We start from the raw sequence: 12,983 nt of genomic DNA on the forward strand, positions 1-12,983 counted from the left end.
CCAGAAAATCACATCGTCAGTCTGATTTTTAAAGAATGTATTTGCAAACTAAGTATTTGGTCGATAACAAAAGTTAATCTCAATAAAATACAGATGATTTCTTCACACCAAGCCGCTCACCTATTGCAGTCTTCCCAGCCTGGTGCAGGTCTACAATTTAGTTCCTCATGTCCTTTGGCAGCTCTTTGGTCTTGGCCATAGTGGAGTTTGGAGTGTGACTGTTTGAGGTTGTGGACAGGTGTCTTTTATACTGATAACCAGTTAAAACAGGTGTCTTTTATACTGATAACGAGGTAAAACAGGTGCCATTAATACAGGTAACGAGTGGAGGACAGAGGAGCCTCTTAAAGAAGAAGTTACAGGTCTTAAAACTGAAAGACAGAAATCTTGCTTGTTTGTAAGTGACAAATAGTTATTTTACCCAGGAATTTACCAATTAATTCAGTAAAAATCCTACATTGTGATTTTCTGGATTCTTTCCCCCCATTTTGTCCCTCATAGTTGAAGTGTGATGAAAATTACAGGCCTCTATCATCTTTTTAAGTGGGAGAACTTGCACAACTGGCATCTGACTAAATGCTTTTTTGCCCCACTGTTTATATATATATATATATATATATATATATACATATATATATATATATATATATATATATACATATATATATATATATATATATACATATATATATATATATATATATACAGAGCCGTCTGGGAGATTTGCGTGGCCCTGTGCGAAATGGCCTGGGTTTTTCGAAATTTTTGTGTTTTTCGGGTCGGATCGGGTGTCTATATGCGCAATTTTAACTCTCCAATTAGCAAAATACTGAATACCTTCCCCTGCCTCATCATCATCTGGCCTGCCTCGACGCGGGGCCCCGCGTCTGCTTGAGACCCGGTCGGATCGGTGATTTTTGTAACAAATTTATCAAACAAGCCTTTCAGAGAGACATTAAACTCTTCCATTTTCTTTAGTTTTTTTCTTTTTTCATTCCCTGATGGAAATTTCCTGAATCTGTCTCGTTCTCTCGACATTGTGTGACAGTTTGTTCCAACTCCACCGTCAGGATCAGAGCACCTTGTGTCTGCGCTTCAATCAGCAAGCGCATCATTGCACATATATTTATCGATATGCACATATATTTTATCGATATGCACAGACTAGTACACATTTAGGACTGTAATGGAACGTGACTTTTTATATTTATAAGGGAAAGAAGGAAAAAAAACTAAAAAAAATCTATATATATATATATCTGTGTAAGAGCTATGTTAACTTAATTGAAGATGTTCGATATGTTAATGCCAAAATTACCAATATTCCTGATTAAGTGGCAGTAGGTGATGTGTGTGTGTGTGTGTGTGTGTGTATAATTTCCGTAAGGATGAAGCTGACTATCACCAACCTTGCCATTTTGTGATTATTTTGTTGACTGCAGCTTGAGTCGGAAGCTACTCACAGGGCCATCACCATCGCAAACAGGGTAAAAAAAACAACAAAAAAACAACCACATTTTAATGCTTTGTCTCTGTGTGGTTCTTGTTAATGATTGAATGACTGAATTTCCATGTGCGCGCAGGCCCACTGCCCCATCTACCTTGTGAATGTGTCCAGTATGTCTGCTGGAGACATGGTCGCTGCTGCTAAGATGCAAGGTGGGTAAAAGAAAATCTAATTAGAGTGATTGTTGACACAAAGAATAATAATAACTGCCTTCACTTTTGGTCTGCTCAGGTAAGGTGGTCCATGCTGAGACCAGTGTGGCCCACGCAGTGCTCACTGGGATGCAATATTACCACCAGGACTGGGCTCATGCTGCTGCCCACGTGGTCGTCCCTCCTCTCCGCCTGGACCCAAACACACCCAGCTACCTTATGGGCCTGCTGGGAAAGTATGTGTGCTGTACTCACATCAGCACCCTGTACTATTTGTTCTTAAACAGTGCTCCTTGAATAACCTACTTAGATCAAACAGTTGGTCAAAGTCTGATGAGTATTTCAGATTAAAGCTAAAGGGAACATGTATTCTTGTTTTTCCAGTGATACTCTGAGTGTTGTGGCGTCAGAGCACCGCCCGTTTAGCACCAAGCAGAGAGCTCTGGGCAAAGAGGACTTCACCAAGATTCCTCATGGAGTGGCTGGAGTCCAGGACAGGATGAGTGTCATGTGGGAGAGGGGAGTGGTACGTGCACACGATGTTCACACAAAACTGCAGCTAACTTTGTTTGCATTGAGCATTCATTGTAGGGACAGTGAATATAGGAGCGACTATATTGATCGCTTCAGACTCTGTTGCAGATTCAGAAATGTTCAAATGTACATTTCCTAAAACAAACAGCTACAATTTGTCTAATGACAAAATTCCAGTGTCAAAGTCATCATTATACCTCACATTTGCAGGTTACAGGAAAAATGGATGAGAACCGTTTTGTGTCTGTGACCAGCTCCAATGCTGCAAAGATCTTCAATCTGTATCCACGCAAAGGCCGCATCATCCCCGGAGCTGACGCTGATGTGGTGGTCTGGGACCCCGATGCAACAAGGTGCACAGTAGAGCCCTGCACGGGTCTGTTTTCTTCTTCCCGCTCCCGCTGAATTTCTGACCACTCCCGCCCGCATCCGCAAAACTCTGAGAATTCATGCACAATAATAGAGATGCATTGATTTAGTGTATTCTCCCGTCCCGCAAGAGAAATGTCCTGGACCAATCTATCTGATTTAATGTTAACATGATCATTGCAGAGCTTGATGGATAATTGACAGTTCATAAGTCACCTGACAGAAAGTTAGAAGCAAATCCATCATTGTCATCATCGCACAAGCTTTTTCGCCTTTCGCGCATCAATTATGTGATTGAGGTTACGGTCTCTTTTCTAAGAGAGACCTGGATAAGAAACATGATAATGAAATCACAGATAAACAACACAACACAATACATTTAAATATTACTTAGTTTTATCAAAAACTTTGCACCACATGGCACATACAAATAGACAATTTGAAAAATTGCGGTGGGACAATCCCAACGCAGCCCTTTAGTACAAACCTCTGTCTGAACTTAAAGCTTATTCACACAAGATCAAGTTCAAAAAGGTGCATTGATTTATTTTTTTATTTTTTTTTCTGTGTGCAGGACGATTTCTGTGAGCACTCAGGTGCAGGGTGGGGACTTCAACCTGTACGAGGGGATGCGCTGTCACGGTGTTCCCCTGGTCACCATCAGCCGAGGACGTTTGGTGTGTGAGAACGGTGTGTTCATGTGTGCTGAAGGGTCCGGGAAGTTCTACCCACAGCGCACTTTCCCAGACTTCCTCTATAAGAAGATGGTCCAGCGAGAGAAGGTGAATTCACGTGTTTCCTTCTTCTGAGCAGTGTTTAAAGACTGAATACAATTATACTGAACCGGTGTTCTGTCGATTTCTGCTGCTCCGTCGAAAAATGCTACCGCCGCATGCCCAGGACTGTCTCAGAAAATTAGAATATTGTGATAAAGTTATTTATTTTCTGTAATGCAATTTAAAAAAAAAAAAAAAAAAAAATGTCATACATTCTGGATTCATTACAAATCAACTGAAATATTGCAAGCCTTTTATTATTTTAATATTGCTGATTATGGCTTACAGTTTAAGATTAAGATTCACAGAATATTCTAATTTTTTGAGATAGGATATTTGAGTTTTTTTAAGCTGTAAGCCATGATCAGTAATATTAAAATAATAAAAGGCTTGCAATATTTCAGTTGATTTGTAATGAATCCAGAATGTATGACATTTTTGTTTTTGTAATTGCATTACAGAAAATCACAATATTCTAATTTTATGAGACAGTCCTGTAAACCGATAGCGTCTATCTGTCAATTTTTGCTACCCTATCAAAAAATGCTACCTAATGGGTTTCTAACTTTTGCAGAGCTACAATTTTACTGTTTTACTTTTACTCCCTACACCACGTCCTTTTCCCCCAAAATGGTCCTTGTCGCTTGCCAGGCCGTCATTGTAAATAAGAATGTGTTCTTAATGACCTTTTCTTTTTATCGTATAATGTTCACAAAGTGTAATGCAATTCATGTCATGGGTAGTGTATTTTGAAGAATCAAATACTCAGCATCCCATATTATCCATTTTAAATCAATATTTCAGAGGTAGCATAATTTTATAGTCCAGTAACATCCTATCAAATAATGCTCCCGTCACTTAATGCTTTCAGGGCACGGGAAGCATCTACAATGATTTCTGCTGGCTTGTATAAATATATATCTTCTTAGGGATTTTAAGGATGTTACTCACCGGTAACTGCAGCGTGGACTGAGGGGATGCATAAAATTATGGGCGTGGCAATCAAACCTTGAAAATCGGCCGTGCGCAGAACCACAAAGTAGCAGTTCTCGACGGGTAGCATGGATGGACAGAACACCGGGTCTGGTAGGACAGCAAGTCGTGTTCTGTCCTTTGCTGAGTCAGCTGGCAGTCGGCTCCTGCAAACACACCCATCATGTTGTGTCCACCTCCACTGCTCTGACAGTCTGCATAAAGGATTTAATACTTGTGCTTTGTTTGCACGCTGACACGGTTTTTCTGCTGCTGCTGACTGTAAAAGCTTCAGCTTCATCCTCTGCACGGCCGTGTTTTGGTTTTGGGACCCTCCATAGAGGATTGCGCAGTATACTTCACACAAGTCATCTATTTTTAATTGTATGAGTTTTTTGGGTTGTTTTTTTTTTTTTTTTTTTTTTTTTTGGCTTAAATCAAACTGTTAAAGTACTAAGATTTTCTATTCACAGAATAAAATTGTTTATTGTAAACTCGATTAATTAAACTGTAATAGGAAATCCTGTCTCTAGATTCTAGACATTTTTGAAACCTTTTCTGATGTGTAAATAAGAAAAAGCTCAAGGGTTTGCAAATAATTGAATAGTTTGGGAACTGGAGAGACCACTCAGTGTAGTAAAGTAAATAAGTAAAACAAGTAAAATGTTCTTATCCTATCTTGAAGTATAACCAAAGACAGCATGGGACTTAGATTGGATATATGGAAGCCAAAATGCATTATTCTCCTTCACCACTAGCAGGGTGGTAGAGTAAAATAATACATAATAGTGGTAGATAGTAGATCACATAATTTGAACCATTTTCTACTCGTGTAACTGGGACGTTGTCTCTAGTTGCAGCTTATGTTATCTATTGTATAGATAACTCAATGCCCCAAGCTAGGAACTGCAGACAGTTTGGTCTTTAATTTTATTACATTTTTCGAAATGATAAACCAGTGAAACATTGCAGCAGTAGAAAAATAATATTACATTTGCATGAGCATATAAAAATGCAGTACATCCTGAATGCTGATGTTTAATCATCAAGACTATGATACATAATTTCTCAGACCTGCTGTGACGGACTAGCAGACCTCCTTCCTTTGAAAATTTGTTGGCAATTAGGATGAAATTGGTTCAGAAACTGTTATAAAAGTCAATAGATTTTAATCAACTGTGTCAATAAGTCTTAATTCTTTACTGCTCTTGTCCCCTTCTGTCTGTTTTAGACTCAGGGTTACAAAGGGGTTGACAGGGATCCCTACTCCGGTGATGTAGCCAAAGTCACCAACACGATGAAGAAGGAGCTCGGTCTGGGCCCCATCGATGGGGAGTCCCCGACCAAAGCCTGCCCTCGGCAGCAGGGGATCCGAGACCTGCACGAGTCCTCCTTCAGCCTCTCAGGTATCCTCCTTGAGAAGTCCTAACCTCCACGATTTTGTTACTTAAAATTAGGGCTGTCAGTTTAGCGCGTTAATTAGATTAATTAATTACACTGCTAATTAACGCGTTATGAAAATTAACGCAATTAATTATGAGTGTCAAAATGCGCAAGTATTTTAAATTTGGCCCATTGTGGGACCCGTAGGCCACTGGGCAGTGGCAGGTCACTTCCCTCCTGCTGCTAGTCAGACTAACAAAGCAGTGACAGACCTGGACGACTCAGGGGAGCGACTCAGCAAATCTTTGTTAGGGCCTTTGAACGGCAAGTTTATGTGTAAAAAGAAAGAAGACGGGACTAACAACAAGAACGCGGTGATTTGTACATTTTGTAAAAAATAATTTTCCTATCACCGGAGCTGCTCCAGCCTGAATTACCATTTAAACGCTAAACATGTCCGGACAAGTTCCACTGTAAACGTTACAGCTACTAGTACTTGAATCGCTGTATTGAGTCAGCTTTAGTTTTAATTTTTAATTGAAAGTATGGGGTATTATTGTTACAATATTATTTGTGTGTGCATAATACCTCCATATGAGAGTCTGCTTAAGTGCCTATTTGAGACTCAGCCTTATTTTATGAATTTTATTTAACTGTATTTGCATTGCATTTTTGAATAATGCACCTGGCCTCATTGGTTTGCTGATGTGCTTCATCTTTTTCTTTTGAATTTCATTTATGAAACACACTTCACCAATAAAAATGTGGATTTCAAATCTCTTCTTAGTGTATTCAATTGATTAGTCATGCACTGCAATTTTGCAATGTCCTAGAATTCAACTTCTTTCTTTGGGGACCTTTAGCAGATATGAGATTAAAATGCGATTAGATTAATTAATTATAAATCATGTAATTAATTAGGTTGTTTTTTTTAATCGCCTGACAGCACTAGTTAAACTGCATTTGACTGGATTTACTGTGTTTTTGCTCTCAGGGTCTCAAGTGGACGACCACATCCCGAAGAGATCCTCCGCCCGGATCCTGGCCCCTCCCGGCGGCCGCTCCAGTGGCATCTGGTAATCACCGGCGCTGTAGCCCCAACCGTCCAGGCCTCTTTGTTTTGTATGTTTCTGAGCAACCAGGAAAACTGCACTGATTTTCAACCACAGGATTAAAAGGGGGAAAATAAATTAAATCATATGTTGCTGTGATTGGTGATGACCTGAGTCTGATGAGTGGTTTGCCAAAGTGTCTTTTACAAATCTAATTTGTGGTTTAATTGGAGTGGTGTCTTCAATGACATGATGACAGTGAAGGGCTATCTGTAAATTTCAAAATAAATTCAAGATAATTTTGCTAACATGAATAAAATGCGCTCATCATCACCCTGCTTACATCTTGTGAAGAGAAACAAACTTAACCTGTGAAAAATCAAAACCAGTCCAGTTTTTGCTGGTTTTAACTGAAGTGACATCGACTTAAAAAAAAAAAAATAACAGTAAAATTGGATTTAGTGACGTATATTTCAAACCTCTCGCACACCAACGTTCACTGTAGTCACCATAGCTTTAGACTTATATGAAGATGTGTGTGGATTCGTTTTGTGATTGAAACCGTCCACTCCGCCCGGCTTCCTGCTGCACCGCGGGTTTCTCTGACAGTGTTTTTGTTTCCGATGGACCAACCGTGCCGTGTGGTGATGAAATCCGACTGCTCCCAACACTGTGCAATCTTACAATTCCACTCCGTAAACAGAGTCACACTAGATCCCGCTCATCCTCATACTTTCACTGCCTTTGACGTCCACTAAGGAACACCCGGTCACCTTCACCTAAAGCACCACGGGAGAGTAGAGGTGTAGAAATGTGCACCGCCTGGGTTGATGTTGTCGTCATTCCAGTGGCTTTATCTTGCCGAGTATACAAAACCAAGACAGTTCAAGAGCACACGCGGGAATATTACTGGAGGGGTAAGGAAACATGGACGAAAAGTATAAACTTGACATGCATTTAGTCCCACCTATTAAGCCTTTCTCTCTGCTCAAACAGGCTTTTTGTAAAATTATACAATTAATATCAGTGTTGACAGATACATCAGATAAATAAAGTTCGACACAAGCTGAAGGTTTCAGCAGGAACTTTAAACAGCCTGCTCCTCCAGACAAGACTCTTCATTTTAGAGCAAAGAAGCTTCTAGTCTGAATTTCATGACACACAAACATTGGATTATCTCATGAAAAAGCTGCCTGACAGCAGTGGAACTCTTTCATCTGGGAATAAATGTCCCTGAAACTACATTTTTCTACAACTGGCAGCTCATTCTCTGATTAACTTAACACGAAATGAACTGCCTGTACATATATTTGACAAACAAACCCTTGGATTACAGATAGAGTAAACTGAAAACAACCATGAGAAAGCAGGCGAAGCTTTTCATTTGTAGGAAAGTGAAGTTGGATTGTCGTTACATCAGTGTGTCTCTGCTGAGCAGGAAGATTGAGCTGCACAGGCTCAAGAAAAACCACTGATCCTCGCGCCTCCCAGTGATGTCTCATTCCTGCCTACTAGTATTGTATTTATAAATGATCACATCTTTGTGTCCAGGCACTCTATATACCGAGGATGTTGGTTTTTGTGTCTTTTTTGTTGAAAGAGTAAGTGTGCCAATGGGAATCAGTCTCGCTGCACTGTCATCAATGCATGAAAAGCACCACATGGAGATGAGAAGAGAAGAAACGTCTCCCCTGAAAGCCACAGGCTCATTAAAAACTGGTGCTGTACTTTTTTTTTTTTTAGGATTATTTACAATATTGTTATTTTATTGTTGGACAGTTTTTTCTTCTTTTATTGAAGGCACTGTGACTGCTCAGTGGTTGTGTGTGTTTGTAGATTATTGTTGTGTCAGACGATGAACCTGTTGAATCTGTAAGTGGCTGCTTGTTTCTTACCACGCCAATAACATCAAATAAATAAACACAAGAAAACTTCATCCTTTTTGTGTTGCCTCTTTTTTTTGCACTGTGCAGATATGTGTTCACAGCTGAAGTTAGGACAGATAAATAATGTTGTGGTTATGTTAAGAAAAGTGAAGTGAGTAAAAAAAAAATATCAATAACATCTGTAGAGGATATTTGTGCAATAATTACACAACCATGTCTCCAGAAAAGTGTGATTATGTGTTTTGAAAGTAATTTAAACCATATCTAAATAAAAAAGGAATTAAAAATCAAATAGATTCTCATTTTTAGCTTGATGTCCGCAGTTCGGAGACCAGTTGCTGTTGTTTTGAATGTTGAATATTTTTTCTTCCTTGTTTGACTTTGTATTTCAGCTGTTTAGTACTTTACACCCTCTTTTGTTGCATTTTTGTTTCATGATGTTTGAGGTAAGACACACCTTTTGACTGTTAACTAAGAAGATTTGCGCCTGGCTGCTAAACTGGCGACGTGATGGTTTTAGTACCCAGACTCTTTCACCACTAAGCCATGCTTTTACAGTCTGCACACACTGTGGTGGGTTTGGTCCCGGTGGGCTTCCCTGCAGGAAAACATCATTAAACTGCAGCATCGGTTGCAGTAATGCAATAATCCCCACCAACCATTTCAGGTTGTGATTTATCAGGTTCTCTGTTTTTTCTTTTTTATAGACACATTTGCCTGGAAACAGTGGTAGTGTTTCTTTAATGAGTTTTACTCTGCATTTGCAGACACAGGGACAGTTTTATGTTCCTTTGCAGGGTGTGACTGGTGGCTGACGAGAAGTGTCTCTGGAGCCGCTTCAGCTATTTCCACAAAACTAACCAGCTGAGGACCTGAATATCACAGCAAGTTCTGCAAAAATAATTATCTTCTGTGTTTTTTGTTTGTTTGTTTCTACAATGTTCTCTCACACAGTGATGAAACCTCAGTCATATTTACTTTTCAATTCAATTCCTATTTATTTCGAGCAATACAACATAAAATAAGTGACCTGCGTGCAACAGAAAATTAAACAAATACCTTTATCAGGTTTATCAGGTGCAGGTTCAAAATACAAATTAATTTGTTAACACTGGAAAGGGGGTGGGAAGAAGAAAACTTCAAAGTTCACTTTTAAAAACGTCCCTGGGTTGCTCTTTTTATGCCCAGACCTACACTGACCCGAAGGCAATTAACCTAATTAGTTGGTTGATGTTTTGCCAGATGTTTTGTAGTCTTTTTCCCTTTAAAGTTTTTTTCCTTTAAGCGTTGCCACAGGGGCTGTTTTAATCTATTTTAATCTCACTCTCTCTTATAAGTCGTCCTCTGTCACGGCAGCCAACTGCAGATCCTCTGTCACCACATCCTTTTTGACCTTCCCGTCTTTTTCCTGCCAGGCAGCTCCATCTCTGGCTTTCTTTCAATGTGTTCCCTATTCCACCTCTATATGTATGTCCAGACCCCGTCAATCCAGCCTCTTTAACTCTGGTTCTTCCTCTGATGTGCTTGAATGATTTTAATCATTTCCATGCATGTCAAACCCAAAGACATTTTTTTTCATGTTTTATTTGTGTTTTTATTTTACTTGTGCTTTTATTTCTCTCTGGCACTTTTATTTACTTAATATATATATTTTTTATTTTATTATAATGCATTTTTTTTCCTGTGTTCAGCAATGAGTGGCTGCTGTTATTAAAGTGCTTTATAAATAAAGTTGGCTCGGTTTGGCCTGCTATGTCAAGCTATTTAGATGTGCTGGTCTCACTATCTTTTTGTTTATTCTTACTTCTCGTCTTCAAGCACTACAGCCGCTCTTCTCCACCCACTCCACCCTGCCTGCACTCTCTTCTTTACCTCTTTTTCCATGCTCATTCTTCTGAACTGCAAGTATTTAAACTTCTGCACCTTCATCACCTCTATTCCTGACATTGTTGCCTTTTGCAGTACAGTGGATTTTTTAAATGTAATTTGAATTTATTTTTATGTGGTAATACATTCAGTCTAGGCATATCATTTAACATTTTACACATATTTGTTGCCAGCTTGAACATAGGGACTGTATGAATTGCATGTTATGGCATTTAATTGATTGCATTTTTAATGAACTTATGCAGTTTACAAGCAAATAGTAGTTAAACAGCAGCATAGCAAGGAAAAATACATGGAATATGAAAAACATTAAACAAAGGTGTGACAGAAGCTTTATAAAAACATTACACAGAAGAAGAGCCATAGCTAAAGTTCAAAATATTTTTAAGGGTTTCAAGAAAAAAAAGGTCTTATTTTCTTATCATCCAGCAAAAAAAGAGTTGCATTGCACAGAACAGAAACATTGAGGTGATCCAGCAAATTTCTGGTTGTGAATACAGAATTTTGCATAAGATAATACATTAGAATAGATAATGAAATTGGTTCTTTTGTGGGTATTAAAAATATCAGTTTACTTCTATAAGGGCTAGGCCGGATTATCCATTTACTGAAGCGGGCGAGCGCCCCGGGGCCCCAGCCAATGAGGGGGCACCAAATCAAATGACTAACTGGACCAAATATGTCATATCTTGTTATTTTCTCTCTATATTTGCTGGAAGAGGAGCAAACAGGTACAGCAGTAACCAATGATATAATAAAAATACATAAAAATAATAATAATAAAATAAAAAGAATTGTGTTTGAGTGAGTGCTTAACTACTTAAAGGGGACCTATTATGAAAAACAGGTTTTTTTCTTGCTTTAACATATATAAAGTGGTCTCCCCTCAGTCCGCCAACTCAGAGAAGGAGCAAAGCAACCAAATTCTGCAGTGCTACGAGCTGTTCAGATTCTGCTCCTGTCGTGACGTCACGACAGAAGCAGAGGTTTGGCCTCCGCTGCGTGAAACCACGCCCACAACTATAAAACCGTGTAACTGCATCCAAGCGTCCAACTATCGCGTAGCACTGCGTGTAATCGGACGCTCTCTGTCCATCTCCCTCCAGCAGCTGCCACTTTGAGGTTGTGGTAGTGAAATGAGGAGGAATCATTGAGATAACTTCTCATTTCAACTAACTGGATCAGCCGTTCCTCGTCCATGACTGTTTCCTACAGCGCTTTCAACCGGCTTTCAACGTGAGCGACAGGAAGAAAATAGAAGCAGGGCGTCCGACAAATGTTCAGCTCAAAACACTGCGCTGCGTCGCTGCGGCCAGTTAGGACAGTCCAATAGAAAATAAAGCAATGGAATTGATTTTGTCGCTGACGCTCGCTCGCATCGCATGGGACACGGTTCAAAGCCTGATTTATGGTTCCGCGTTAAATCGACGCAGAGCCTACGGCGTAGGGTACGCAGCGACGCGCAACGTACGGTGTGCGTTGCCGTGTACCCTACGCCGTAGGCTCCGCGTTGGTGTAACGCGGAACCATAAATCAGCCTTAATAGTGTACGCAGCCGGCTGCTCTTCTGCCGGAGCGAGGCTTTGTTCCCTCCCCTGCTACACGTCATTCAGGCAGCCAATAAGCACAGAGCCTCATTATCATAGCCCCGCCCTCTCAGAATCCCTCATAGAGAATGAGGTTAGAAACGGTAAAGATAAAGACATGGCCCAGAGGCTGAATTTCTAATTTATGTAGAAAAAAAATCAAAAGCTTGTTTTTAAGACATTCAAGGCCTTATTAAAATAGACATTAAATGCCATAATAGGTCCCCTTTAACAACCTTGCATCTAACAGCCTACACATTGCTATTTTATCAATGTGCTGCTGTTCCCTACCTTCACATCAGCTCATTCAGTAGGCCTGTTTGATTGTTTAGTCATATGCTGTAATAGTTTTGCATGTCGTCCTCAGACAGGCCATAAATGATGGAAATGATGATAATTAACATGTGGTGTTACATTGGCATGTGAGTTTCATTCTGATTGGAGCATCAGTGTAGGATGGCGTTTGTAGACTCATGTCTATCTGTGGTGAGTGTTGTTGAGCATGTACTTCAGCAATACTTTCATGTAAATCTACGGTCTTTATAATCATAGTAAATTCCCCTTTTTTTTACTGTAAAATGTGGGAGGAGGGGGCACTTCAAGTGTGGTCACCCTGGGTTAACCCTGAGTTAATCCGGGTCTGAATAAGGGTCTATACTTCTTTCATATGGACATATATCCCGTGTTTGAGATTCTGTTTCAGTTAACCACATCAACATCCAAACATTAACCGGTTTAAAAACAAATATAAAAACAGGATTTTCACAAGGTACAAAGAGGAAGGGGTTTAGCAGCCTTTAGAGGCCTGATATAAACACTATTGGGTGAATGGGTGGATTTGCTTATATTTATGTTCAGAAATGGGCAGCTAATTATAAT

General features: G+C 39.7%; 1 protein-coding gene across 1 annotated transcript in view; it reads left to right on the forward strand.

Moving 5' to 3' along the window:
• Positions 1–8,675, forward strand: part of LOC133464430 (dihydropyrimidinase-related protein 5-like) — a 30,958-nt gene extending 22,283 nt beyond the window's left edge. The window contains exons 7-14 of the mRNA XM_061746406.1: positions 1,443–1,487; positions 1,584–1,659; positions 1,739–1,895; positions 2,044–2,185; positions 2,404–2,546; positions 3,137–3,344; positions 5,542–5,716; positions 6,688–8,675. Of these exons, the coding sequence (XP_061602390.1) occupies positions 1,443–1,487; positions 1,584–1,659; positions 1,739–1,895; positions 2,044–2,185; positions 2,404–2,546; positions 3,137–3,344; positions 5,542–5,716; positions 6,688–6,773 (1,032 nt within the window). The 3' untranslated portion in view covers positions 6,774–8,675. The remainder of the gene's footprint in view (positions 1–1,442; positions 1,488–1,583; positions 1,660–1,738; positions 1,896–2,043; positions 2,186–2,403; positions 2,547–3,136; positions 3,345–5,541; positions 5,717–6,687) is intronic.
• The last annotated feature ends 4,308 nt before the right edge of the window (positions 8,676–12,983 follow it).

Source organism: Cololabis saira, chromosome 18 (assembly GCF_033807715.1).
Source record: "Cololabis saira isolate AMF1-May2022 chromosome 18, fColSai1.1, whole genome shotgun sequence".
NCBI lineage: Eukaryota > Metazoa > Chordata > Actinopteri > Beloniformes > Belonidae > Cololabis > Cololabis saira.